Source organism: Gopherus evgoodei, chromosome 8 (assembly GCF_007399415.2).
Source record: "Gopherus evgoodei ecotype Sinaloan lineage chromosome 8, rGopEvg1_v1.p, whole genome shotgun sequence".
Classification (NCBI taxonomy): Eukaryota; Metazoa; Chordata; order Testudines; family Testudinidae; genus Gopherus; species Gopherus evgoodei.
The window spans coordinates 6,150,123-6,178,065 of NC_044329.1; the positions used below are offsets into that span (position 1 = coordinate 6,150,123).

Consider the following 27,943-nt stretch of genomic DNA (forward strand, 5'->3'; position numbering starts at 1 on the left):
CCTAATTGTTTTTGTCGTCCTTCTCTGTACTTTCCCAATTCTAAAATATAATTTTTGTGATGGGCTGACCAGCACTGCATGCAACATTCAAGGTGTGGACGTACCATGGATTTATATAGTAGCATTATGATATTTTCTTATTACCTATCCCTTTTCTAGTGCTTCCTAACATTGTTCACTTTTCTGACTGCCACTGCATGTTGAGCAGATGTTTTCAGAGAACTGGCCACAAGAACAGACAACATCATCCAAGCACTCAGAAAGCCTCATGTTCTATCCTGTTAGGAATCCCACAGGATGGACTAAGCCATCAAACTGATCCAAACTGGAATGTTTTTACTAACAGTTTTTAATATTTGTATGACGGAAGAACACAGGCACTGCAAGGGGCATGAGGGCCCCACTGTCCTGTGCACTACGCAAACCTAGGCATAGACACAGTGCCTGCCCCCAGAGAACTGGCAAACTCATTGCAACACTGAAGGCGATGGCTCAGCTGAAAATTGGCATCCCTGGGAATCCTCTAACAGCCCCATTTTCCTCTGATTGCTCTGGTCTTATGGTTTGAATTTAGGCTGTGGACTCAGAATACATTTTGGGAGGAAACAGGGGAGAGGGAGAGTTAGGACAGCCCACCCGAGAGAAAGTGAAGCAGAGCAAGAGACAGAATTGGAAAACACAGAGGAGGAGGAGGAGAGAGGGAGACAGAAACCCTGCCCAGTGCACTGAACGGTTTCCTCTTGCCTGGTTCTAAAACGTTCAGATTCCTTCAGACCTTCAGAGAGCCTGAAGTTTTCTCATCTCTGCTGCCCTGTCTGCGAGGTATGGCACAAAACCCTTCTCCCTGTTCTTTCTCTGTTTCAATTATTTCTCATCACTTCATTACTGCTAATCTGGTCAATTCCTGCAAAGCATCTAATACAGGAATCTGAACTGTTATCGGTACAGAAAGTTCTGCCCCTTATTCCTAGACAGAGGAGGCATGCTTGGTTCTGTTGATAAACCAATGCTTTATCTATCTATCCCCAGACACTCCCTCTATCTATCTGTCTAAAACTCACTGAATTCTTTCTCCTCCAGAGCTGAAAACCTTATTACCTTTCAGTTGCAGATTAACAGTGTTTACTGTTATGAGATCAGAAATACTGTATATGAGTTTGCAGTCTTTTCTGAGCTGGTTTAGTTTATCCTTGTTCCTTTCTATTGTTTTTCAGTAGCTATAAATAGATATCTGTTTATTTATTTGTTTAGAGAGAGGTGAAGTACCAGCTTGCAGGCGTGTCACATTTATTGCACTGAGAATCAGATTTAGTTATAAATCAGCACTGATTAATTAAGTCCTGGGGCAGCATACTGTCATTTGATACCTTGGTGTCCCATGCGTTTGGAAAAACAAAGTTTTGCAGATTTTGTTCTCCTGAACTCTTTTTACTACATTCACTTCTTTTTTCTTTTTCCTTCAAAGAAAGATATTCTATTCATTCTTTTTCTTCCAAGCAGCTTTTGAAATTATGTCAGGTTCTTCTTATCCCTCTAATAGTTTTGTTTAATTCTAGCTAAATTGTAAAGGACAGGGATTGCAGGGAGAAAACAGAATTGGGGGGGGGGTTGTTTTTTTTTTTAAAAAAGCCCAGTTGAGAGGCATTAAAAATAAGGATCAGACACTCCCGTTATTTATGTTTGTCCAAAAGAACAAACCACTTGTTTCCTTGAAAGGCAGCAGCTGCCTTAGCAGTCCAACTGCCACCCCCACAACCCAGAAGAAAAACTTTGTTTCAGAAGCATGGACACAGTATTACTGCAAAGAAAAGAAAATTCAGCTGGATGGTGACTAAAGTCCCATTCAGACAGAAGGGCAAGATCTTCCAGTGAATTTGAATTTGAATATTTTGTCTTTATTATCAAGTTAAAACACCCGGAAAAAAAACAACCAAACAAACCTAAAGGAATAGACTGAAAACTGCAACAGATTGTTCTCCTGGAAGGGTGGAAGAGATGGGGTGGGGGGAATAGCTTTAAATGGAAGTAAATGGCTGCAGTGTTCTGTGAAAGAGTTAAAACAAAGCATTGTCTGCCACATAGGCAGAGGCAGGAGATGGGTGGGGGGAGGAAGGAGAGAAAGAGGAGGACCCAACTTTTCAAACTTTTTTTGCAAGCCCCACCTCCTGTAAGCCCTCTCCTCTGGCATGACTCACCCCCACTGGAATGCTGGCTCCCATGGAAACCCTTGCAGGGTCCTCTGCTGGAGCCAGGATGTAGAGCCTTTATCGCTCAGACAAGCTGCTGAAGGCAGGGAGGGGATGTTCAGAGGGACCTTGGGGGAATGTTCTTCTGAGCCTTTGCAACCTGTCTAGAAGTGAGGTGACCAAAATCGGAACAGTCCCAATTTTGGGGTCTTTTTCTTATATAGGCTCCTATTACCCCGCACCCCAACCCCCCGTCCCAATTTTTCACATTTGCTGTCTAGTCACCCTATCTGGAAGCAGCAAAGTCCAAGGGTGTCTCTGTGCAGCATCCAAAAGGCTTTAATAGGCCATCTCTTCATCTCTCCCCTTCCTCCTTTCTAGTCTTCTCCTGCAAGCGTGTGCAAGCTGGTTCATTCTAAGGCCTAAGGAGCCAACAGGGCCTGGGTATTTTTGGAATAAGCACTGAAATCTCCTTATTCTGAAGTGAATGACACCGTCAGCCTAGTAATGCTGCATTTGGTCTGAATGAGGACGGGAGTCTGGCCCAAGCGAAAGAGTATTTTCTGCCTCATCAGGGGACTGTGTCCCAGGCAGAGGGCAGTAATTCAAGGGGAAAGATTCAACGTTACTTTGTTTCCTTATATGGGGTAGCTTAGTCCAAGAAATGGATCAGAAAATAGAGCCCAATTCTGCCCTCTTACTCATGCTGGGTAGTGCCCGGCTCCACAGGCAGTCCTGCTGCAATGAACAGTGGAAAAGTTGACTTTGCCTCTCCCAAGCCAAACCCATCCATCTAGCCCTGGAAGGGTCAGAGCTTGATAGACGGATCACATCTACCTCCTGAAGCAACCGAGTCAGAGAGGTTGCTCACAGAGGGCTCGATCCTGCATGATGTTGTGAGTCTCCTGAGAGCACTCTACAGTTTGACTGCCAAGGTCCATGGAAAGTCCTCTCTGACCCGGGCTGCTTTCAAACCCTCTCTTCAATGGCGCTTCAAGAGAAATTAACAAGTCACTGTTACATGTGGCAGTGACACAGTTGGCTCAATTACCAGAGCCATGGCTAAACTGAGTGGCTGTTAATTCCACCTGACTGATAGCCTAGGCCTGGTCTACACCGTTATGGGATCAATTTAACTATTCCCACAAGGGGGTGCGATTTTCTACTGAACTAGTTAAATCAGCACAACCTCTCATGTGGACAAAGTTACATCAAGATAAAGGTACTTATACTGTTCCACCTTATTCCTGTGAGGAAAGAGGAATAATCTGTACCTTTTAAAGCACCATTATCTCAGTGTTCCTGCATCCACACTCGAGGGTTTGTACCACTTTAACTAATCTGGTATCCCTATAGCAGAACCATTTTTTTGTTTATGGACAAGCCATTCGTCAGCCGGAGTGAGTGTGCTGGTAAGTTGGAGTGCGTTTCTGCAAGTGTTGGGAATCATCCCAGCTTCCATCCAACCCCAATTTCCTGCTTCTTCTCTCTTGAGATTTGGTGCTGAGTGCTGACAGCCCCGAGTGGAACAGCTTGGCTGGCTGGCGTAGGTGGCATGGGATCTGAACAGGGACCTGATCAAAACTACTGGCAAACCAGCGACAGTCTAACCCTGGTTTTATCCCAGAACCGATCTGTTAAATCAAATTGAAAAGAGCCTTGTTCGCATGGCTCGGGCTCTGCTACCACGGTGGCTTCACAGTGCTCCCATTATGTTTATGTAATGGTTGTTTTCCTCCTGTATCTTGACGTGCTTGGTCTGGCTATACTTCAATATACTGGCCTTTTTTCACTGGTATCTTCATCCCCTTTTATTTGATCTGAGGAGCTGCAATTTATTATAGACACTGCAGAGCTGTTGATCACTAACAAATACTAATGCAATATTAGTAACACACGATATCTTGCACCTTTCATATGCTGACCCTAAAGAGCTTGAGAAAGGGAGGTGAGTATTATTAGCACCATTTTACAGAGAGGACACTGAGGCAGAGAGTGGCTAACGTGATTTTGCCCAAAATCACAAAGCTAATCTGGCACAGAGTCAGAAAGGAAACCCATATCACCTGACTAACCTAGCCTTCTATAACCACTAGACCACACTCTCTCCTCTCAGCCACAACTGCAGTATATGCTATAATAGCAATAGGTTTGCCTAGACTCCTGAAGGACATCACTAGCAGAGAATGGAGATATATATCTTTACATTCATCTGTTTCTTAGCTGTTCCAGCAGATGGAATTCAACTGCAGTTACATCTAAAATGTGTTGATCATCCAGTTTGCAAAAAATGGTACCATCAAAGCATACATTAACCAACAACCTCCCTAGTCCCTAGTAGCTCACCTGGGATCCTGAGCTATCAGGATGTCAATGCTATTCTTGTAACTCCAGCCTGCACTCAGACTGGTCTGTGTTATGTGAGTGGAGTGTGTGTGTATGGTGGGGGGTGTTGCCCCAGGTCAAGAAACCCAGCCAGATGGTCAATTCCAGACTCACCAAATGCCAGCTCCAGCTCCCACTGAGCTCTATGCCAAAACTCCCATGGACTGTCAATGGAGCAGCAGCAGGCACTGAGAGATTTTATTCAAAGCACTAAACTGGTGCATCACGTAGAGGAACTGATTCAGCCTGGAGGAGGATTTTCTGGGATTTGCTGACCTGTCTGCATATCTTGAACTGGACTCCAGGGGGAGTCCTCTCATAGGCTGAGCAGCACCGTTCTCCTCCCCGCACCCAGAACTAAACGTGGCATCCTATGGGACTTATGTAACCTTGGCCTAGGCAGGGCGTCTGCCACATGGGCTACGTCATAGCTTCCAAATGGCTCCCCTCTGGAAAAGCTGTCCAGCTGTCCCACCCCCAGATGTTCCTTCTCGTCCTCCAAGGGAACATCCAGAGAGAGGAGAGGCAGAGGGGAGCAAGAAATACTTGGGTTCTACCTCGTCAGAGTCACTTACTTCTGACGAGAACTCAGTGTAAAATGAGTTTGTCCGAAAACAATAAAACAATATAAAATAAATGCAGTGTAGAATCTATCCCATATTTCAGGGTGTAATGGGGGAGGGGGGAGGAAGCTTTTTGATTATTTTAAAATCAACAAACCAAAGAAACTAAAACATAACATAGACTTGAAAAACTGAGCTACTTCAAAGCAGTAAAGGAGTTGCCGTTTTGAGCCTAATTTGAAGTGAGAAGTGGATTTATTTTTGTTCCTGACCATGAGACTCTGCCCTTCCATCACCAAACCTCTTTTGCTGGCCCAGTGCCTGCAGATGTCTGAGGCCTCCAGTTTGAGGGTCTGTTAGACAGAACAGATGATAAAGAGCTTGGCAACTTCTTTGCTAGCCTCTGTTATAAGCTAACAAAAACACACCAACGAGGTAGAGACCAGCCTCCAAAGAGTTCCCACATCTGGGGGTGAATTCTGTGACCTCACACCAAGACAAAGTTGCCTTAGAGGAAGCTTTGTCCCTCTAAACTCTTGTGCTCTTCCAACTTTATTTGCAGTATGCATAGATTTCAAACAGTGGCGAAAGAAAGGTGATTGGTTCAGGAGAGAGCTAAGCTAATGATGATCGTATCTTTACATGGTGACTCCTATCCAAATGGCTTTCTCAAAGGGTTTAAGTGGGACCCAGGTGCTGTTTAGGCCTTGTGTTAGAGAGGGGTAAATTTGACCCAAAGTGCTTTATATGTTTAACAACCTGATTTTATGCATTGTATCTATTGGAATCACTCTGCCAACCAGCAAAGTGCAGCCACCTCAGGAGTGAAACGCGGCAGCTGTGATTCAGGTTAGGAAAGATGAGGACACAGGCTCATGGCTAGTCCTGATGAGTTATGTTAGAGGTTTGGTTGAGCGGATACAGAGCAGTCAGCATTGCCTGAGTTTAGCAGAGCAAGTTCTGATCCCCTTATGCTCCTAAAGTAACATTCCCAGGGAGGAATATAGGACTGTCTTTTTGGATGAACAAGTGGGATCTATGCCTAGTTCCTCATTAATGTAAGGTATCCGAGGGTAGGAGCTAGGATTCATACTCAGGGTTTAACAGTGATGATATTTCACTAGCAAAATCCTGGTTTATGCACAGCTCTTGCTGGCAAAATAAAACCCTCACAATAAAAAAAAAAATCCGGCATCAATAGCACGAGTGCATTATCCTTTATATTATGATAAATGAGATCAAGGACCCCATTTCACCAGGCATCGTGTAGACACAGAACAAAACAGTCTGCCCCACAGAGGGTAGGGTGGGAGGGGAAACTGAGGCACAGAGTGGTGAATTGACTTGCCCAAGGTCACACAGTAGGTTAATGGCAGGGCTAAGAATAGCAAGCAGGTTTCTTGGGTCCCAGTCCAGTGTCCTAGCCCCTAGACCACACTGCCTTTCTGTAAATAAAGACAGGGAAGTATCTGGAATGTGCAGCCCTGTGGAACCAGGACTGTGGCAGATGGATGGCGAAATTCAAGCATGTAGAAGAATGAAGTCTAGGGAGCAGTGGCAGGAGCAAAGAGGGGTGGTGAAGGTCAGGAGAACAGCAGGATCTGTTAGAGATGAGGATGAGGGGAGGTGCTAGTCCTGGGGAGGCCAAATGGGTCCAGCTGAGCAGAGAAAGAGTGAAACCAGGCCAAGGGGGGAGACAATACGGGGCTGCCACAAGATGATAATGCAGAGCACCTAGATATTGTAGTAATAGCCACTTGAGAAAGGCAGACAGGCAAATGACAGACACTTCTGATCCCCAACACAAAGGCAGCAGTAAATTCGTGGACAAACTGAAAGACAATGGGACAGATTCTGCCTCTTCCCTGGTTCCCCCAAACCTTTCTGCCACCTTGTGGAGTAGAGGGGATTTGAACTGCAGAGAAGTTCTCCCCAGCACAGGGGCAGCATAAGGCCAACAGAGGTGGCCCTGCTGTGCAGCTCCCATAGGGGCATGGCAAGGGCATGGCCAGGAACGAGAGGAAGTGTGTCATGGAAAGTGGGAGCATGTCCAGAGCTTGGCTATTCTGAGCTGCAGAGCAGATTATAGGCCACCATGCATGGCAGCTGCTGTGAATTAGAATAGCTCTGGCTGATCCAGGAGCAGCCCAGCCCGAGGGAGGTGCAAACGTAGCCATTGGCCATCATTGCCCCTCTCTTCTCCATCTGCCACTCCCGGACTGCACCTCCTGAGAGTCAGAGCATGGAATCAGGCTCCGGAATCTCAGCTGTGCTGGGTTTGAACCGTGCCCAGCGCAACATGGCCCCATTCTCGGTTCACCACCATAATAAACACCATAAACAGTAACAACAAAATGCAGGTTTGTGACAAGATTCAGGGGATAAATTCATCCAGGGGTTCCTGCCATTTTTAGCTGTGGCTGCCCCAACACCTTGTCAATTAGCCAGTCGGCTTGTTTATACCCAGACCTATCAGCAACATTAGGGGCATCGCCATTAGATCAAGGGACATGATCATTCCCCTCTATTCGACATTGGTGAGGCCTCATCTGGAGTACTGTGTCCAGTTTTGGGCACCACACTCAAGAAGAATGTAGAAAAATTGGAAAGAGTCCAGCAGAGAGCAAAGAAAATGATTAGGGGCTGGAGCACATGACTTATGAGGAGAGACTGAGGGAACTGGGGTTATTTAGTCTGCAGGAGAGAAGAATGAGAGGGGATTTGATAGCTGCTTTCAACTACCTGAAAGGGGGTTCCAAAGAGGATGGATCTAGACTGTTCTCAGTGGTACCAGATGACAGAACAAGGAGTAATGATCTCAAGTTACAGTGGGGGAGGTTTAGGTTGGATATTAGGAAAAGCTTTTTCACTAGAAGAGTGGTGAAGCACTGGAATGGGTTACCTAAGGAGGTGGTGGAATCTCCTTTCTTAGAGGTTTTTAAGGTCAGGCTTGACAAAGCCCTGGCTGGGATGATTTAGTTGGGTATTGGTCCTGCTTTGAGCAGAGGGTTGGACTAGATGACGTCCTGAGATCCCTTCCAATCCTGATAGTCTATGATTCTATGATGATATTCAAATGTAGCCTAGCTGGTTCAGTAGGAATGGTGCTAGCTGTTCTGGATGAGCAACTCAGCAAGTCATGACCACGGCTGCCAGGAAGCCAGCCTTGTTCATGAGCAACAGAGGCCTGGTGATCCTGGATAAGTGCTGGGTGTGGGCAGGGCCACCCAGACAGGGGGGCAAGTGGGGCAATTTGCCCCAGGTCCTGGGCCTCACAGGGGCCCCCACGAGAGTTTTTTGGGGCCCCTGGAGCGGGGTCCATCATTCACTCCGGGGGTCCCAGAAAACTCTTGGGGGGCCTAGGCCCCCGGAGCTTCTTCCACTCAGGGTCTTTGGCGGCAATGTGGTGGCAGGGGGGTCCTTCCGCTCTGGGACCCACCACTGAATTGCCGGGTCTTTGGCAGCAATTCGGCGGCAGGGGCCCCCCGCCGCCAAAGACCCCAGGTCCCCTGAATTCTCTGGGCAGCCCTGTGTGTGGATCAGCCATTGAAATTCACAGGAGGTGATACCATCTTCTTCCCAGGCCCACCTGGAGTTCAGCAGCAATGCTGGGGGGAGAGGAAGGATCCTGGTTGTTGGTGTTTTCCCCTGAAGCTCTGGTATGGGACACTCTTAGAGAGAGGATACTGGGCTAGAGAGACCATTGGTCTGACCCAGGCTGTTCTATGCGTGATGCTGCTTGAGCAGTGTCACGGAGTGTGGGGAGTCCAGTCCTGCACCCCTCTTCCTGGGATCCACAGTGACTCTCGGCCAGCCAGTAAAACAGAAGGTTTATTGGACAACAGGTTACAGCAGAGCTTGCAGGCACAGTCAGGACCCCTCCATCGAGTCCTTCTGGGCTTTCAGGGTGCTTGGATCCTAGCTAGGATCCCCTGAATTCCGCCCACACAGCCCCAAGCCCAAACTCAAACTGCTTCCCTCCTGCCACTCCCTTCCTTTTGTCCCTCTTCCCGGGCAAAGGTGTTGACCTTTCCCCTCCCTTACCTAGCTCAGGTTACAGCTCTGGTGTGGTCCATCCCCTAAAGTCCTCCCCTGCTCTCCCATTCCCCACACAGACAGCCCCTGCTCCATCACAAGCAGCTTCCTTTTCTTCATTTGTTCCTTGAGGACTGGGCGGGAACGGAGCCTTTGAAATGCTAGATCTCAGCAGCAGCCCTGTTTTATCCCCTCCAAAATATCCCTGTGCTACATCCCTTCACCTCTGCCTCTAATGCCCAGTCCTAAGGGCTGAGGAGAGTGAAGTGCAAGTGCGGAGCCCAGAAATGCCATGTCCAAATACTTCAGAGAGGTGAATGCCAAACACTGTGAGCGTCTCTCTCCATCTGCTGCTTCAGGGCACTTCCAACCAGGGCCGGCTCAGAGCAAGGGATTCCTGTCAGGTCTCTCATGGTAGCCCAGGTCACTGAGCTCCTGGGATGCCCCCCAGGCTTTTTCAGAAGATCCTCTCTCATCTCATGAGGGCTTTCAATCATCCTCACCTTGACCTGTCCTCAGAGTCTGGTCACAGTCTCAGCATCACCATCTGCTGAAACCCAGTGTGGAATTTACTGGAGACAGGACATGCATTGGACGTGGTGGGATGAATAGATACCCTGAGAGCCTGCAAAGAAGATTGTGCTGCTCCTGTCCTCTCCATGGTAGGTAGAGAAACTGGGAAAGTATCCTCCATGGACTCACACTGTGGTGGAAAACCTTGGAGTGCAGAGCCACTGAACTGCTGCCGAGGGGCTATATTATCACATAAGAATGGCCATATTGGGTCAGACCAAAGGTCCATCTAGACCAGTATCCTGTCTTCTGACAGTGATCAATCCCAGCTGCTTCAGAGAGAATGAACAGAACAGGTAATCATCAAGTGATCCATCCCACTCATCATTTAGCAAGGGCCATTCATCACATTGCAAAGGAGCTCGGGTCTTCCAGACCCTGAAATTCCTCAGGGCACAGTCTCACGGCAGCTTCTCTCGAAGGCTGGGGGTTTATGAGAGTTTATTTTAATTTTGTTTTTTAAATAAACTTGTTTTCCTGCCTCTGGCGCGAGACGTCTATGCCGTGCTTGTTTGCCTGGAGAATTTATTCAAGTTCCTCCTTCCTCCAAACACAACAGTGGGACCTCAGAGAGTCTCCTGGCTTCTAGTGAGCATCCGATTCAGAGACCCCAGCTCAGCACAATCTCCTGTTGTTGTCCGGGTTTAGAGATGGGGACATGATCTACATGTAATCTAGGTTGGTTTGGGGGCTGCACATTTTTAATGCAAGTCCATTCTCCCCATTCAACTCCCCCTTCCTCTTTGCTCAGCACAGAGAAGTTTCCATGCCTGAGACAGAAATGAAGCAAAAGGCAACTTCCAAGCCAAACAACCCGTTAGGAGACACACAAGAAAAGCCCTCACAAGCCAGGGGACGGCGGCGATGGAGGAAACAGCCAGAATCGGCTGTACTTTTCCACCCAAAATACCCATCAAAAGGGGAAGAACTAGTGACCTCAGCTTCAGGTCTTGGCAGCGACGGGGAGAGCTTTCAGCAGCCTCCAGAGCAAATAAAGGAGAGAGGAAGGGACTTGGTGTACAGAACAGCAGGATGGGGGTGGAGGGAGGAACCTGTATGCACTAAGCAGCAGCCAAGCCACAGGAAATAGATTCCCCCCGCCGCCTGCTTCTCAGCACAAGAGCCTCGGATACCGAAATGCCAGCTGCTGTGCTATATCCATTGGCTACTGTGCAGCGTACCTTCCAGACCCACCGAAATTCACATTACCACCATGCTCTTGTATCCCAGGTGGGGAGTATATACATACCTCTGTCACATCTGTGTAAAATATGTAACAGTCTGTAAATTGTGAAATAGTACATGGTCAGCCAGTTTTCCCACTTAAGCTACAGGCCTGCATGCTATTTTAAATAGATTTCAACATACCTGTAGCTAAAACATCCTGCATTTTAAAAAGCATGAAAACAGGCCGGTCTGTGAATAAGTGAGATATCATTTTGTGTATTGGAAATTTATAGGGCATTCTTCTTCGGCCAATGGAATAGTGAAGTGATCCCGGCAGGAGTAACACATTGGTGAATTAAATAGTCATGCAGCTACATTTAGCTAAGCAGTGAGCCATAGCAGAGAGTGCCTTTCTGGGCAACGAAGGCACAGCTCAGTGTAATTCTGTGAGCTTCCATCTCCTCTTTTTCAGGAAAGGCAGATGCTCCAACTTTGGTTTAGGTAAGAAAAGAGCAATAGACTCTATCCGAGTTAAGCCAGCCTTGCTTAGATGGGTCTTCAGCCCTTAGCTTTTTGGCAGGGCAGGGCTACGTAGGAGCCATCATCCCCGAGCTGCTAAAAGACAGACAGACATTGAGAAGGACTCTTGATTGTCCCCTCCTAAAACACAGGACTTGTTCGCCTCTCACTTACCCTGGGGATTAGCTCCAGTTACAGTCACTGATGGCCACAGGTTCAGACACACCATTCCAACCCCCCAGGTAAACAAGCTCCCCTTAGCCAGGGTTTGCATTGGTGCAGTGTATCCCTGTTGCAGGCAGTGCAAATGGGGGTTTCTAGCAGATTTGCTGAAGTGATGGTGGGCACCAATGAAGACAAGGGCTGAGAACCAGCTTGGGAACTTTTATTCTGGGTAATTCTCTGCCCGTTACTGGGGGGGAGTTCTCTTTCAGAGCGTCACAGCCTAGACACGTGCCAGCAGAGACAGGTAGATGGGAAGCCAGGAGGAAAGCGATTTGAAAGGTGCGGGACAAACGCTGGGTTTTTTGCTTTCATGAAAGGGAGGTGGCAACAGGAACTTCGGCTCGCACTGTTGCTCCGTCCCACCACCAAACGCAAGGACTCTGCCTGCATATTAAGCACCCAGCATCTCCTTTCCACTCTCTCCTTTCAACACTCAGAGGGGTTTGATCCCTCCACACAGGAAGCAGGAGGGTGAAACAAGGATCGATTGATTTCACCAGCTGCCACTCCTGCTTTGGATGGATTTAAAACAAGACTCACTGCAGCTGGCACTAACTGGCCTCCTATTGGCAGGCCCTGCGGAGAAGCCAAGCACTGAATGGGCCTGAGACCCTGATCTCCCCTCTCAGCCCTAGGGAGGAGGGTAAGGATTCTGCCTCCTACTCCTGCCCCTGTGCTCAATCCGTTCCAGCTGTGGATAGGGGCTGCAAAGCGCCTGCAAGCAGCCTGGGGAGACTTCCCCCAGAGCAAGCATTGCGTAGGGTCGCCATGGGCAGCCTTGCATTGTCCCCAGTGCAAGCCTCAGTGGAGAAATGGGCTGGGAGCGGCAGGGTGAGCGGAGGAGGGGGCAGGGCCATAGCATGGAGCACTGTGGACATTCTGGGTGGTATGAAGGCCCATTGGCAGTCCAGGATGCTCTAACTTACACCACTCTGGTCCCTGGAGCAGCCCAGCATCTGCAGGGTGCAAAGCTGGTGTCAAGCCCCCCCCGGCGCGGGACACAACACAGAGTCCTCTTGAAGTCTCACTGAGTCAGTTTTGAGGCCCATGGGCAGGGCAGCATAGGGGAGGGGGTAGCCTGCACTGCTGCAGTCCCTGCTTTAACAGTCTGAGGATCAACAGAGGGCATCAATCTCCTGGGTTTCCCTCCATTTGTTTGTCTAAGGCCTGGGACACATACTCAGCAGGGTAGGCCAGGCAGGTTGCAGGCCTCAATGCAACAGCAGGAGATAAAGAGTTAAGAGTGGTAACAAAGATCTCAGCCCTCTGGGAATGCAGGGACTCAGTGAGCTGCCTCCACTCACACATCGGCAGCCATGCTCAGCAAACACCAAGGCCCTGTGTACAAAAAGAAAATGATCTGGGCTATGCCCCAGCCCAGGGTCTTTTCAAACAGGATGGCGATGGTTTGGCTGCTAATGCAGACAGGGCCAGAGCGGAGAATGCCCTGCCATTGTCCTCAGCTGCTGAATTCCAGCCCTGCTCTGGGCTCAGCTTCTCCTGTCGATAGTGCAGGGGACTTTCCCAGACAGGATATTGGAGTCCCTGCATGTTTGGCAGTCAGTTCATTCTGGGACTCAGCTTGTGCTGGTGCATGGAGCGCAGAAAGTGCCTCGGGAGCCCACTGACGGGACTAAGGGCTTGTCTATACGGGGGGAAACGCCTGCAGTAGCTGGTGCGCCCTCACTAATCCAGACTGACTCCTTGTGGGATGCTCCTCCGGTGCACTACAAGCTCCTTTGTGCACATTAGCTTAGTGTGCTTTGGAAGTGTAGTGAGCTGACCCACCCGAGGGGGCTCTAGTGTGCAGTGAGAGCGCCCATCCCGGGAGTACAGAGCAACTAGTGCCCTTCAAATTCACCCTTATTGTGTAGACAAGCCCTGGGAGCGAGCAATGGTGGGTCCCTGGAAAATAACGGGGAGCCTTCATGAACTTATCTGAGATACACGCACAAAGACTGACGTCCCCTGAGCCCAGACTGACGTCCCCTGAGCCCTCTTGGAAGAGAGACGCAGATACTGTAAGTCCTCCAATATCTTTTATAGGAGAAAGGGTGGACATCGGTTTGCCTACATTGAATCATGCAGGCAGTCAAGATTGATTCGTTTGACTTTTAAGATAAAGGGCACTACTGCAATCTTGAAGGTAGACATCTTCAAAGTAGGTTTTAGGCCTAATGACTTGTAGAGAGAAGAACTTAGAGAATTCTGGGACTTCCTGAAACTTCTAAAACTTCTGGAAAAGTTTTATAGGTTTACAACAGGTTAGAGCTTCATTCTGGAGTGTTCTCTTTCTCCCTCTCTCATTCTGTCGCACTCTGACTTATTCTTCCTCCGTTGTTCCCTAATTTCTCTTCTCTGAATGGAACAATATATGATGCTGTGTGAAGTTTTATATGCTATACCAAGAGCTGGTCTAAACTTTTTCAATGAAAAAAAACTTTTTGCCCAAAATAAATATTTGCTGAAGATTTTCATTCTGATTGCAATTTTCTGATGTTTCAAGGAAAAAAATAGAAACCAAAAATCCAACCACATTTTTTCCATAAAAATTTCAATGTTCAAAAACCAATTTTTTCCCTCCACTGAAGACAGTTTTTGATTTCAATTTTTCACCCAAAAGCCAACATTTTTTTTGCAGGAATATTAAAAAAAAACAATTGTTTCCCCATGAATGTAATTGGCCATTGTATAATTGTAAAGTGCTTTGAGATCCTTGGATGAAAAACACTGCAGACATGAAATCATGGCTATTAGCAGGACTCCTAGTTCACGAAGGCCTTTTCCACCTTCCATCCAAGCTCTCTCCAGACCCAGCCCGGGGAATCAGTGACCCAGACGCCCTCCTGCAGTGAATTCTGCAGGTGATAAAGCTTCACTCTGTAATGCTAACATCCAACCCTTGTTCTTTTTCTTTCCCATTTGTTCAGGCTTCATTGAAAGATGCGGGCCTGGATCTTCTTTCTTATCTGCCTAGCTGGCAAGGCGCTGGCAGCACCTGTAAGTATTGTGCCTGATTCTCATCCTACCAGCTTCCCTTCCCAGAATGGGCAGTCCCTGAACCAGGGCTCCCACTGGGGGCACTGCCACCAGTAGAAGGTTGTTAACTTACACCTCCACATTAAATGCCAAGGCACGTCCTGTATTGAGTGGGTTTTTTTTATAGAGCTCCCTCTTCTGTCTCCTGCATCGTGGCACTGAATGGACCCTCACTGCAATTGCCCCACTGTGACTCCCTTTTTCACAGCTGGTGGAGCTAAGGGCCCATTTTTCCATAAGTTTGAGATCCTAACTGATCTTCAACCATCACCCACATCCTTGCAGTGCTATGGTCACCGCCCGATCTTTATCTACTAGTTCCTATGAAATGCTTTCCTGGCTCCCTCTATACCCCCTTGCCCAGGGAAGGAAGCCATGGAGCCATTTTGCTGGAGGTTTAGAATGAAGCGATGAACCAAAGCCAGTGAGAGAACAGACCAGAATCCCTCGGGAATGGCGCACTTACTGATTATGTGCCTTCTAAGCCCCTGCACAAACTCACACCCCAGAGCAAGAAGATTTCACAGGGGGTGCAGCCCAAATCAGGGCCTAGGCCAAAAAGTAGGAATGCACGGACATTAACCCCTTTGATTCTGGATGAAATAACCAGGCATAGCTGGGAAGGGAGAGAAAATGCTCCTCCTGGATAAGTAGAAATGGCTACAGGCCATCTGACATCTGGTGAAGGGGTTAAGGGACCAGAAGACCGACGCGCGTTCCATTTTGATCTGCTCCGAACAGTACCACTTTGGATCCAGGAGCCACACGGGAGGGAGGGCACCTGAAATTCCAGCACAGTCGGACTGTGAGTCAAAGGAGCTGGAATGTCCTCAGCCAGGCATAATTCCTAAGACATTAGTTCAGATTCAGTAACCCAGTCCACTGGGGCATCTAGCCCAAGCTGTGCTCCGAGAGTGGCCTTTGGAGAAACCTGTTGCCCCTTGTGAAGTCAGAGGTAGGGCAGATTTTAAGAAAGTCTTCACTAGTAAAGCAAAGATCCAAGAGGAGTTGCCCAGGGAGGTGCCCCTCTCTCCTCCCCATGCTGGGAGGCCCAAATGTTATTAGCCCATTGGCCTGCAGGTGCAGGCTCTCCATGAACTGGCACTCCGCCACTGGGTGGGGGGAGTGCATTTGGTGAGGCATTGCCAGCAGCGAGCTGCTGCCAGAGCGTTGAGTGAGAGGAAGTGAATAGTTAGCTGAGATTGCAAGCTCTGTGGGGCAGGGACTCTCCTTCTGGTCATCCGTGGAGTGCAGCGTCTAGCACAATGGGATCCTGCTCTGTGACCAGGGCTCTTATTGCAATGCAAGGAATTAATACATAATAACAGTAATTAATAATTGTGTGGGAGGGGACTTGGCCTCACTGACACCGCCAAATGCCTCTTCCCAGGCAGAGACCCTTTGGGATGAATATCCTTGTTCTGCGTTGGAGAGTGGGGCTGGAGCTGCGAGGAGGGCAGTAGAGGGGGGAGGCTTTTCTTCAAGCCAAACTCTTATCTGGCACAGCTCTGACACAGACCCCCACTCATCCTCTTCCGGCTGGGCATCACGTGCCCCTGCTAGACTGCACACGACATTTGTATTACACTAATCAAGGGCTCAAGAATTCCTGCAGTTCAGCAAGGAGTGAGAAACGGCTGCCTCCCATGTCAACGACGCGGGAATGGCTGCCTCTCTCCATCAGGAGAGGTCCCATTTGGCTCTGGGGACGCTGTGCATTGACAACGCAAACAAGGGCCGGGCACAGCTCTGAGTACCAAACGTCTGCCCTCTCTGCATACAGGCAGAGTGCGCAGAAGTGCAAAAGTGCAGGGAACAGAGACAAAAGGTGTCACCGTCTCATAGCTTCCCCAGCTGGCAGGGTTCCCCTTCCTGAGGATGCTGACCGGTCCGCACGAGGCTCTGAGTTTGGCTGTGCAAAAGGGGCCGTGGGGCAGGAGATGTGAGATGTAGGGGAGGTCACATTTCTGACAGCACTTTCTCCCTTCTTCCTCCTTTCCAGCAGGAAGCCCTGCCAGACGAGATTGAAGTAGTGGAGGATCCTACAACCGTGGTATGAAATGACACAGCATTGCCTCTCTCTTGTACACCTCTCCGCCCCCTTTCCTCCTGTCCCAGCACCACTGCTCCCATTCCCACAGGGTCTTTACTGGACATACATGCACTTGACCCAGAAGGTCACGTCTTCTCAGGGCCCATTTTGGATTGGCTGGGCTGCAAGGGCAAAGCCATCCAACTCCCTGAAGGCAGGAAATGGGTCCTTTCCACGCTGGCCTCTGCTGAGAGCTGTCGACTACACTGGCTTATAAATTCCAGACCTAGCACAAGACACGAGGTCACTGACCTTTCAGCTTTCTTTTGCTTTGCTTGTGCAGGGCACTGGCTCTGCCTCTCTCATGCTGTGATATGCCATGAGAGGAAACCACCCTAAGAGTCTATTGTTGGGTTTGTGGCGTATGAGCAGCACATGAAGAGTTCCTCCAGTTACTCCTAGACTCAGAGACTTTAAGGCCAGAATTGAATATCATGATCATCTTGTCTGACCTCCTGCATATTGCAGACCGCAGAACCTCGCCCACCTGCTCCTCTCACAGACCCCTAACCTCTGGCTGAGTTACTGACATGCTCAAAGCATGGTTTAAAGCAGGGGTGGGCAAACTTTTTGGCCCAAGGGCCACATCTGGGAATAGAAATTGTATGGTGGGCCATGAATGCTCACGAAATTGGGGTTGGGGTGCCGGAGGCGGTGAGGGCTCTGGTTGAGGGTGTGGGCTCCAAGGTGGGGCCAGAAATGAGGAGTTCAGGGTGCAGAAGGGGCTCTGGGCTGGAGCAGGGAGGTGGGGTGCAGCGAGGGTAAAGGCTCTGGCTAGGGATGAAGGGTTTGGGGTGTAGAAAGGTACTTTGGGCTGGGACCAAGGGGTTCAGAGGGTGGGGTAGGGATCAGGGCTGGGGCAGGGGGTTAAGGCATAGGAGAGGCTCAGGGGGTGCAGGCTTTGAGCAGTGCTTACATCAAGCGGTTCCCAGAAGCAGCGGCATAATCTTTCTCTGGCTCCTATGTGGAGGGGCAGCCAGGCAGCTCTGCTTGCTGCCCCGTCCCCAGGCACCACCCCTGCAGCTCCCATTGGCCATGGTTCTGGCCAATGGGAGCTTTGGGGGCGGCACTTGGGGAGAGGGCAGCGTGCAGAGTGCAGCCCCTTGGCTGCCCCTATGTGTAGGAGCCGGAGGGGGACAATGTTGCTGCTTCCAGGAGCCACATGGAGCGGCCCTCGACTCTGCTCCCCAGCTGGAGTGCCAGAGCAGGGCAAGTCCCAGACCCAGGTCCCCAGCGGGAGCTCGAGGGCTAGATTAAAATGGCTGATGGGCCGAATCCAGCCCACGGGTCGTAGTTTGTCCACTGGCGATCATAAGAACATAAGAACAGCCATACCGGGTCAGACCAAAGATCCATCCAGCCCAGTATCCTGTCTACCAGCAGTGGCCAATGCCAGGTGCCCCAGAAGGAGTGAACTTAACAGGCAATGATCAAGTGATCTCTCTCCTGCCATCCATCTCCACCCTCTGACAAACAGAGGCTAGGGACACCATTCATTACCCATCATGGCTAATAGCCATTAATAGCCATAAATTTATCCAGTTCTCTTTTAAACCCTGTTATAGTCCCAGCCTTCACAACCTCCTCAGGTAAGGAGTTCCACAAGTTGACTGTGCGCTGTGTGAAGAAGAACTTCCTTTTATTTGTTTTAAACCTGCTGCCCACTACTTTCATTTGGTAGCCCCTAGTTCTTGTATTATGGGAACAAATAAATAACTTTTCCTTATTTACTTTCTTCACATCACTCATGATTTTATATACCTCTATCATATCCTCCCAAAGATAGACTCTGAGTATGTGAGCAAGACCCAGCCGCCAGACACCTGGGAAAGAATTCTCTGTAGTAACTCAGAGCCCTCCCCATCTATTGTCCCATCACCAGCCGTAAATCATCTGTCCAGGCTTCGGTCTTGGTGTGGAACCCCTCCCGCCCTCTGTCAGTGGAACCTGCTAAATGGCACATGGTCAGATTTCCCAGTTAGCTGAGCACCCAGCACTGCAAATCTGGTCACTTTCTGAGTTCTCATGCTAATTCTGGCCATAGTGACCATGCGCCGTATCCCATTGGCCAATCAGAATACAGCTAGGGCTGAGCTGATCTGTCTTCCAGGAGCCTGTCGGAGTCAATCCCGTCCAGGTGGAGGTTGGGGAGTTTGAGGAGCCCACCGAGGATGTGGAGGAAATTGTCGCTGAGAGTAAGTGACTCCCTGCCTGCCCACTCCCCATCCTGCTCTTCAGCATCCCAGCCCAGGGACCAGAGACATCTGCCCCTTCCTCCTGAAGGGGGATTGGGCTCAGATCCAGCTTTGCTTTCCCGCCCTCTTTCAGATCCCTGCCAGAACCATCACTGCAAGCACGGCAAAATCTGTGAGGTAGACGACAACAACACCCCCATGTGTGTGTGCCAAGACCCCTCCACCTGCCCACCCAGCATTGGCCTTTTCGAGAAGGTGAGCAGAGAAATGAAGTGCTATTAAGGAGGACAAGGATGGGAGAAGCCGAGCTGCTGCCTGTACATCACATGGTGACCAGTCCGAGGCCCTGAATGGCTTAGGAGACTGAGCATAGGAGATGGTGTCGTCTCCCTGGGTCCCGGGTTTGAATCTGGCCCCGGTCAGTAATCCCCAGTCTGGTGGCCCATTTGAAATAAGTTCGTTGCCTCGCACTCGTTCCTGTAGAGAAGACATCAGAGCCAAGAGTTTGCCAGGCTGACTCGTGGGAGTCTCTCTAATGTTCTGTTCCCCTTCCCCACAGGTGTGTGGCACTGACAACAAGACCTATGAGTCCTCCTGCCACTTCTTTGCCACCAAGTGCACCCTGGAGGGCACCAAGAAGGGACACAAGCTCCACCTGGACTACATTGGGCCCTGCAAATGTGAGTTTGCACCAGCAAGGAGGCAAACTGGCTCCCGCATAGCTCCTAACAGGTGTCTACGACACATCTACCCGCTGCTCAGCAACCAGTTATCTCCACTGTCTGGCTTGCAACCCTGCAGCTCATCCATGGTGCTGGAGTATAGGCTACCGGTGTCAGGCACACACAGGCTAGGGATCAGCTGCTGCCTTCTAATCAAATCCTGAAAGGGCAAAGGGGCTGCAGGAAAGACCCTTCCCCGTCCCACCACTAGAACCCATAAGCTGGGAGAGGAGGTAACCATGTAAGGGGAGTGGTCCCACAGTTAGGGCTGAGGGGGCCAATCATCTGTTCATGCCAGGAGTTCCTGATCCTGCCTTTTAATGAGATAGCACATGCCCTGTCCCCTAAGGCCCCGATGGGGCTTGCCCCACCAAATGGGCTGCGGTCAGGAATTCTCCCCAGTTCTCAGTGTGAAAGCAGACAGGGACTGCCAGGAGAACGTACATTCCTGCAGCGTTTCCTGATGCTAAATGGGTACCCGTGTCCAGCTCCACCACCGTGTCAGCCTAGCCATCAGCACCTTCCCTGCCCAGTACTGTCTGGCTGCTCCTGCATGAGTTAAGGAGAGCTTTCTGGGACCCTCCTTGGCCCTCAGCCCCCCTGGGCACCCGCCCTGGACCCAGGTAGGAAGCCGCCAGCCTGTGGCACTCCCTGGCCCCAGCGCGCAGCACTAGCCAGGCTGGGGATGTGACCAGGACTCTGCTACTCATTTCTGAAGCAGCAATAGGTGTCATTGGACTGGGCCCCCTGCCTCTGCCCAGCACAGGTACAAGAGCTTGAGGTACCTTTGTGTGGCCACTACAGCCTGTCGCCAGCGTTCCTCCCAGGGAAATGGCCAGAATTTGGCCTTAAGGGTGGTGCTTTTTCCTACCGCTGATCTATCCTTGGAAAGGCCACTGGGATCAATCACGGGCAGCACCATGTCTCCCCAGCCTCTGATCTCAGAAGCACATGCAACAGGCGCTGACAACAGTGTGACGTGCCCTGCTGGCTGGTACTCTCCATTTGGTCCCATTCACCGTCCAAGCCTGGCCCGTGACCAGCCCATGTACCCAGACCCCACAACCAGTACAGCCAGCCCTAGGGACAATGTAATGCAAAGGGAAGGCGGCCTGCAGACTCACTGGAGCTGCCAGGGCAGAGGGAATTGCAATCACTAGACAAGCCCCACTGCTAAGCGTTTTGCTGGCTCAGCACTTCTGAAACATGGGTGACCTATCAGGAGCAGATTGTTTCATCCTGGAATACCCATTTCAGATGCAAAGCCAGGATCTGTCCAATAGCCTTATTGTGGTCAAGGTGTCTCAGTGCTAGACAGCAAATAGCAAAGCATAGGAGGTTGCTCAGGAGTATAATTCAGCAGAGAACTCCAGGTGACAATGAGGCCTCTGTATTTTATCCAGTGCTTCTCCATTAAGCCATATGCTGCTGGATTTCTTGCAGCTGGTGTTATTCAGGGGGCAGGGGTGGGAAGGCTTGTAGACAGCTGCTCATCACACACTGCTCCATACAGAGACCCTTCGTGTACAGGGCTGTATCGGGAAGCACCCTGATTTGCATTTGCAGGGGGTTTCTAGGAGCAGCACCAGCCACCTGCTGATAGTGGGAGTTTCAACGTGAGGCTCTGGTGCCCAAAGAACCAGCAGCCAACATGGGCTGCACGTAGGGACCTGCCGTTTTGCACAGGAGCCAGGTGCTAAGCTCACAGGCATTTAAGGACACTGGAAACTACCTAGGGCCGTTGACACCTGATGGAGGGATGCTGAATCTCTTTAGCAAAAAACGCAGATGTCAGATGATCAATTCTCTGCATGTTCTTTAGCCACAAGGGACCACTGCAGGAGAATGGAATCTGTACGCCATCAGATTTTCCTCTGCTCCTGCTGCTCATTCCCTACTCGATCATCCTTAATCCTCTGTGGGCGGCAGAATAAATTCCACAGCAATCAATTGGCAGGGAGCAGACCGAGGGTTTGGACTCCGGGTGCGAAATAAGTGGCAGCAGCTGGCAGACCCCTCAAGCAGGAGAAGACATTCAGGAAGACATCCCTGGGAGCAGGGGGCTGATCAAGAAGAACTGTAGAATTGTTTTTAAATATAAAAAGTTTTCCTACCACCTCTCCCACTCCCCCTCCCCTCCCCCGGCCCAGGTGTCTGCAGCTTGCCAATAAATCAGTGGTTTGCTCTTTCCAAAACAAGCTTAGTCAGCACAGCGGCTGGCATGTTTTGCTTCCCTCAGCGTCCTCATCCCCTGCAGGCAGCAGACTCCCTCACAGCATCTCATAATAGGGGCAGTAGAAAGCTCAAGTAAATAAACCAAAGCCCCAGGCAACTTTTCTGGTGGCTGGATGGGAAGCAAGGGGGGAAGGGATGAGGTTTAGCTGCAAACAGAATGCAGGCTCATGCTAGCTTGACTGTGGGAGGCACAGAGCCACTAGGTTTATGGATTCCTAAGTTAAGGCCAGAGGGGACTGCTACGGTCATCTAGTCTGACTTCCTGCAGTAGGATTTTCCCCTGGTGGTTTTTGCATGGAGCCCAGAGATTCGTGGTGGAATTAGAGGAGATTTCCCCTTCTGCCATCACGGCTGGATCATTCATGGGCTGCGGCAGTGGGGCTCAGTGGAAGGTTTGGTCCCAGCAGCTCTGAGGGAGGTGGAGTGTGCCCAAGACAGCGGTGCTGCTCCAGGGGGAAGAAATTCAACCACGAACCCAGCAGCAAAACACCCGGGTACATAAATTGTAACAGGCCACAGCAAACAGCAGAGCCGAGGTGAAGCCCCTCCCAGCAGCTCAAGGGCAGAGGAGGCGAGGTTTTGTCTTGAATGGGAGCCCTGCTCCAAGAGGCAGGGTGGGAGCAGCTCCGCTCCATGCACCGATGCCGTCTGCAGCCGAGGGAAGGTCGGTCCCACTCAGGAAGCTGGGCAGGGCTCCACAGGGGAGAGGCCTGGGCCGGGCACCGCGCTGATGGCTCTGTGCTTGGGTTCCAGACATTCCTCCCTGCCTGGACACAGAGCTGATCGAGTTCCCCCTGCGCATGCGCGACTGGCTCAAGAACGTGTTGGTCACCCTGTACGAGCGGGACGAGGACAACAACCTGCTGACGGAGAAGCAGAAGCTCAAGGTGAGTGGACATGTGGAGAGCCCACCCCGGTGCCGTGGTGACCCAATCCCGTGAGCCCTGGTGCCTGCAGGGAGCCCCACTCTGCGCACACACAGCCCAGTTCTGCACACACTAGTGTAAAGGTGGATTCCAGCCAGTACACGCTGGTGCACCCCTGAATCCCAGCTTAATTGCAGGCTGGTGGATGCACACAAAGTCCACCCTAGTGAGCCGTTCAAACCCCACCCCCCATTCACACACACACTAGTAATTCTCTTGCTCGCCAGCACTCCATCTTCCTAGAGCAACCCCCTGCCCAGCCAGCCTCTTTGTCCCCTTCTGACAGTGACCCCGCCCCCAGCGGCTCTGTCCAGGAGGCAGGCTCCCAGCCGCAGCCACCAGGCAGCTTCACGAGGTCTCTGCTTCAACAGGTGAAGAAGATCCATGAGAACGAGAAGCGCCTGGAAGCCGGCGAGCACACTGTGGAGCTGCTGGCCCGGGACTTTGAGAAGAACTACAACATGTACATCTTCCCTGTGCACTGGCAATTCGGCCAGCTGGACCAGCATCCCATTGATGGGTACGGAACTCCCCTCCCACCCAGGGCCAGGGGTTGATTCCCTGGCCTTTCTCTGCCAGCTTGCTGGGCTCACGCTCAGATCAAGTCACAAGTGCAATGAGTTTCTCGGTTTTATCCCAGCCCCTGAGCGTCTGTGCACATCACAGACCCACGGCACATGGGTGCAGGTGTTTTGTGCTCCAGAGGAGCACAGGAGCAGGAAGGACAGGGATAGGTTAGGGTTGTAGTGAACTAGCCAAGCCAGGCCAGGGGGCTCAGGACTGGCCTGGATGAGGTATTCAAGGCTCAATAAACAGAGCTTTGCTGGGGAGAGGCCTGGCTCAGATCCAGATGGCGATGGATCACTGCTCGGGCAGGCTAGCAGGAAGGAACGGGCTGTGCAAGGAAAAGGATGCCAAGGCCTGCCGTGAAGATGAAGATGACAAGGCTCTATAAATACATGGAGCAGAGGGGGAGCTTTGTTAGCCAGCATTAACCCTCTGAGCGCCTTGCTCCATGTCCGCCTTTACTGTGCCCCGGCATGCTGGGCTGTCACCCGTGTCTCTGAGCTGCTGTCAGGATAGTACTGGATGGCTCAGGTGGCCTGCGAGTGCTGGAGGGACTCAGGTCCCTGAACACCGGCTGGGCAGTTTCCAAGGGAAGGCATTGCTCTAGCCAGGCCCCAAGGAGGAGACGAGAAGTGAGCCATGAGCCACTGCCCAGCGCAGACTGAAGCCAATGGAAGGACTCTCATGAACTCCATTGGGCCCTGGAGCGGACCCAAAGGGCATTCTCGGGTGGAAGGATGTGGAGAGGAGCCCAGGGGAGGACAGGGGATGTGTGAAGAGGGAGAAGCAGTCTGAGCAGGGACAGCAGCCCCATGGGATGCCCCTGTGAAGACTGCTCGCCCCCTTCCACTCACCCCTCCCTAGCAGTCCCACTGTGCCAGAAGCCACACACAGGGACGGGGAGGGGCCAGCGACGCTTCCTGCCCCATCAGCAGAGAGAGGCCGTGGTGCATTGTTGGGGGGGACTCTGGCCTGGGCTCAGACCATCTCGGCTCTCCTGGCAGGTACCTGTCCCACACCGAGCTGGCCCCACTCCGAGCGCCTCTCATCCCCATGGAGCACTGCACCACGCGCTTCTTCGAAGAGTGCGACGTGGACAATGACAAGTACATCGCCCTGGAGGAATGGGGCAGCTGCTTCGGCATCAAGGAGAGTAAGTAGCTGCTGTTCCCACCCCGGCGGTAGCTGGGGACAGAAGAGGAAGGGGTGGGCAGGATGCAGGGAAGGGTGGGACCAGTCCGAAGACAGCTCTTAGAGCTCCCAGTTGGCCAAGGACTAAAGAGAAAGCAGCAGCAAATGCAAGGGGAGATTTGTGCACCATTAACTAAGTCTGGTGAGGGGCATCCTTTCCCTGTCTGCCCGGAAAGCGGCGGGCACCCTTTGGGCACTAAATAAATAACAGCACGCATAGAATTAATGCCTCTGCTTGTCAAAAAACACTCTCCACACAGGGTGACCTCTGCCCCGGCTGCAAACAGGGCTGGGAATATCCTAGGAGCTTAGGTAATGGGAACAGGAAAAAAAAATCTATTGGTTCCTCCATGGTGGGATATTCAAAAGTGCTCAGTGTTGGCCCAGCTCTGCCTCTTCTGGAGTCAGGGTTAGGGCTTTTGTCTAGACACGGCCCTGCCGTTTGGATTACAGGGGAGGGAACCACAGCCCACGGTAGTGCACTGCATCGTAACTGCCCCATGTGAACATTGCGGATGTGAACTGAGGGATCTAGTTCGTATTACTGCTCGTCCTGTTTAATAAGGACGGTGTGTCTCTCCTGAACCGCACAGGATTCATTAGGCTGATGGTGCCCAGCACAACAAACTCCCATGGCTTCAATGTAAGCTTTAAAGGGAGTGGGATAATTCATTCCTAACCGAGGCCTTGTTTATTATGATTTAACATTTCTACTGTGGTAGCACCTCAGGCCAAGCCCAGTTGTGCAAGGTGCTGTACAAATCATAGCAAATAACAGGCCCCAAAGAATGCATGTGCGAGTGAAGACTATCAGATTAGGTGGCAGTGCTTCGGAGGCAACAAACACAACCGTTGCTATTTCAGAGAGCGCCTGAGTGACCACCCCTTAACCTTGCCTATAGGTCATTATTGCTGAGTGACTATCTGCCTGTGGGAGTCATTGCTTAGCTTAACCCAAACCCAACAGATCATTGCCTCTCCCACAAAAACAAATTGGTGTGAAATGACTCTCCTGATTGGGTCATCTGCAGTGGAGTCAGAACCTGGGAATCCCTGGGAAATTGGGGTCTCAAAGGAGGAGCTTCTACCACATGAGCTAAAGGACCCATCCTGGGAACTCACAGCACAGAACTCACAGCTCCGGAGGAGAAGGGTGCTAAAGTGGATTTACATTAAGCATGTGCTATATCAGAGGTGGGCAAACTATGGCCCGTGGGCCACATCCGGCCCATGGGGCCCTTCTGCCCAGACCCTGAGCTCCTGACCTGGGAGGCTAGCCCCCAGCCCCCCTCCGCTGTCCCCGCTCCTACACAGCCTCAGCTCGCCCTGCTGCTGGTGCAATGCTCTGGGTGGCGGGGCTGCCAGCTCCTGGTGCTCTGGGTAGCACGGCTGTAGTAGGGTGACCAGACAGCAAGTGTGAAAAATCAGGCCAGCGGGTAAGGGGTAATAGGAGCCTATATAAGAAAAAGACCCAGAAATCAGGACTGTCCCTATAAAATCAGGACATCTGGTCACTCTAGGCTGTAGCATCGCCAGCCACTGGTGCTCCAAGCAGCGCAGTAAGGGGGCAGGGAGCTTGGATGGGGCAAGAGTCCCGGGGGGGCCATCAGGGGGTGAGAAGCAGAAGGGGTCGGATAGGGAGCAGGGGCTGGGCCACACCTGGCTGTTTGGGGAGGCACAGCCTCTCCTAACCGGCCCCCCATACAATTTTGGAAACCGGATGCGGCCCTCAGGCCAAAAAGTTTGCCCACCCCTGCGCTATCTGCTGTGATCCCTCCCCCAGCACGTCCCTTCCATTACCAGCTCTGCCCCCCGTCACACCTGTGCCAGAGCTTGCAAAGGGCATCTGGCACAATGCCTGTGCTGGGGGACTCTTCCTCCTCCTGTAGAGCCCCTTCGTGCCTTCCCAGCCGTGTTATCCAACATAAAAGGAGTCGAAAGCGGGGTGAGTCTGATAGCTTGAAGGCAGTAGTAGTCATTAACGTCTCTGTGCGATGTCACCACTAGAGGGGGACAAAGACCCACACGGCATTAGCCTGGGTTACATATAGCACAGTCTGAATGCTAGTGAAGACTTGCTTAACTTCTTCTCTCTTTCCTTTTGCAGAGGACATTGACAAGGACCTCGTGATCTAAGCCAGCAGCTTCCTTCTCTGTTGCCTCCTCTTTTTTTTACCTCCTGTTTCCTTTTATTTTAAAACCTTTTTTGTTTCGTTTTTTCCCCCGGGGACAAGGTGCTAATATAGATCTAAACGAATATTAACGGTGCTAAAAGAGACAACAACTTATTGTTAGTAGCCTAATGAATACCACTAGAATACTCTGCTCACTCATCCATTTCGGTGTATTCTTCTCTGCTCTCTGATTCGACAAAAACATTACAATAACCAACCCTGTTCCTGTGCTAAATAGCTGCTCCCTCTTCTTATCCGCTCTTGATTTTTTTCAGACTCCTTACTAACAAGGTCTTCAGATCTTTCAAAGTAGAGCAAAGCCATCCCAGAGGATTAACTCCCTGATTTTCAGACATCAAGTGAGGGAAGATGTATCCACAGGACGTTAGAAGATTGGGCTTTCCAAAGTTTAGCGGAGCAATTGGTGGTGAAAGTTTGGGGTGCTGGATTTTAGTTCCCATTAGGGAGGATGGAGAAGGGAGTGGGATAGACACTGAAGATCCAGAATGGCAAAATTTAAATTCCCAGGGCTTGAATTTATGAATAATTGGGCATAAATAGTTTTAAAAAAACACACAAATTTAAAAAAAAACCATCATGTAAAATCCCCTCTAAAAATAAAGGTTTGAAAATGCTACATGCTTTATTATTACTTAGTGACTGTATTGTTATTGTGTTTTCCATGCTTTAAAGTTAGCTTTTGGTGCTGATGTGTTTGGTGGTGGTATTTTTATTGGATCTTGCTGTTGTGATTCCGCTGGAGCCAAGACATTACACATCCCCCCATGTCACTTCCCATCACTGCCTCTGGCACTCTTAAATTCCAGCCCTGCTCCACCAGGGAAGCTCTGTTCAATGTGGAGGTGACGCTCCTGCTCAGAAAGATGCATGTGACATAGACAAGCGCCTGGTTGCTTTTTTTTTTGAAGCTGTTGTGGTGTTTTGATTTTGTTTTGTTTTAGTTGGGGTTTTTATGGAGCAGGTCCCAGACAGACTTACAGGAGATGGTTAGATCTCGCAGGCTGAGAACTCTTTTTACCTCTGAATGTTTCCCGGTGCCTTTTATTATTAAATTCTTGCCACAGTGTGAGTAATCTGACGAGTCTCTCGTAATAAAAGATAATTATTTGAAACCGTGACACTAAATGA

The 27,943-nt window shown here is 50.6% G+C and overlaps 1 protein-coding gene across 2 annotated transcripts; it reads left to right on the forward strand.

Annotated features, from left to right (window-relative positions):
• Positions 1 to 672: 672 nt before the first annotated feature.
• SPARC (secreted protein acidic and cysteine rich) lies at positions 673 to 27,933 on the forward strand. 2 transcript variants are annotated; one of them, XM_030573464.1, is made up of 10 exons: positions 673 to 822; positions 14,584 to 14,653; positions 16,698 to 16,745; positions 18,895 to 18,979; positions 19,113 to 19,234; positions 19,539 to 19,659; positions 22,690 to 22,823; positions 23,234 to 23,382; positions 24,434 to 24,582; positions 26,728 to 27,933. In XM_030573464.1, exons 2-10 carry the CDS (start codon positions 14,597 to 14,599, stop codon positions 26,754 to 26,756), a joined length of 894 nt encoding a protein of 297 aa, XP_030429324.1. In that variant the 5' UTR covers positions 673 to 822; positions 14,584 to 14,596; the 3' UTR covers positions 26,757 to 27,933. The 2 variants fall into 2 exon arrangements, with proteins under 2 accessions (XP_030429324.1, XP_030429322.1); XM_030573462.1 differs by having other exon boundaries at positions 674 to 822; positions 16,695 to 16,745.
• The last annotated feature ends 10 nt before the right edge of the window (positions 27,934 to 27,943 follow it).

What these genes read in the sequence shown, in the direction of transcription:
- SPARC (XM_030573462.1), top strand. Translation starts at nt 14,597, where the DNA reads ATGCGGGCCTGGATCTTCTTTCTTATCTGCCTAGCTGGCAAGGCGCTG. An exon ending in TGGAGGATCCTACAACCGTG is followed by an intron (nt 16,746 to 18,894) that starts GTATGAAATGAC and finishes TCTGTCTTCCAG; the next exon opens with GAGCCTGTCGGAGTCAATCC. An exon ending in CTGCTTCGGCATCAAGGAGA is followed by an intron (nt 24,583 to 26,727) that starts GTAAGTAGCTGC and finishes TTCCTTTTGCAG; the next exon opens with AGGACATTGACAAGGACCTC.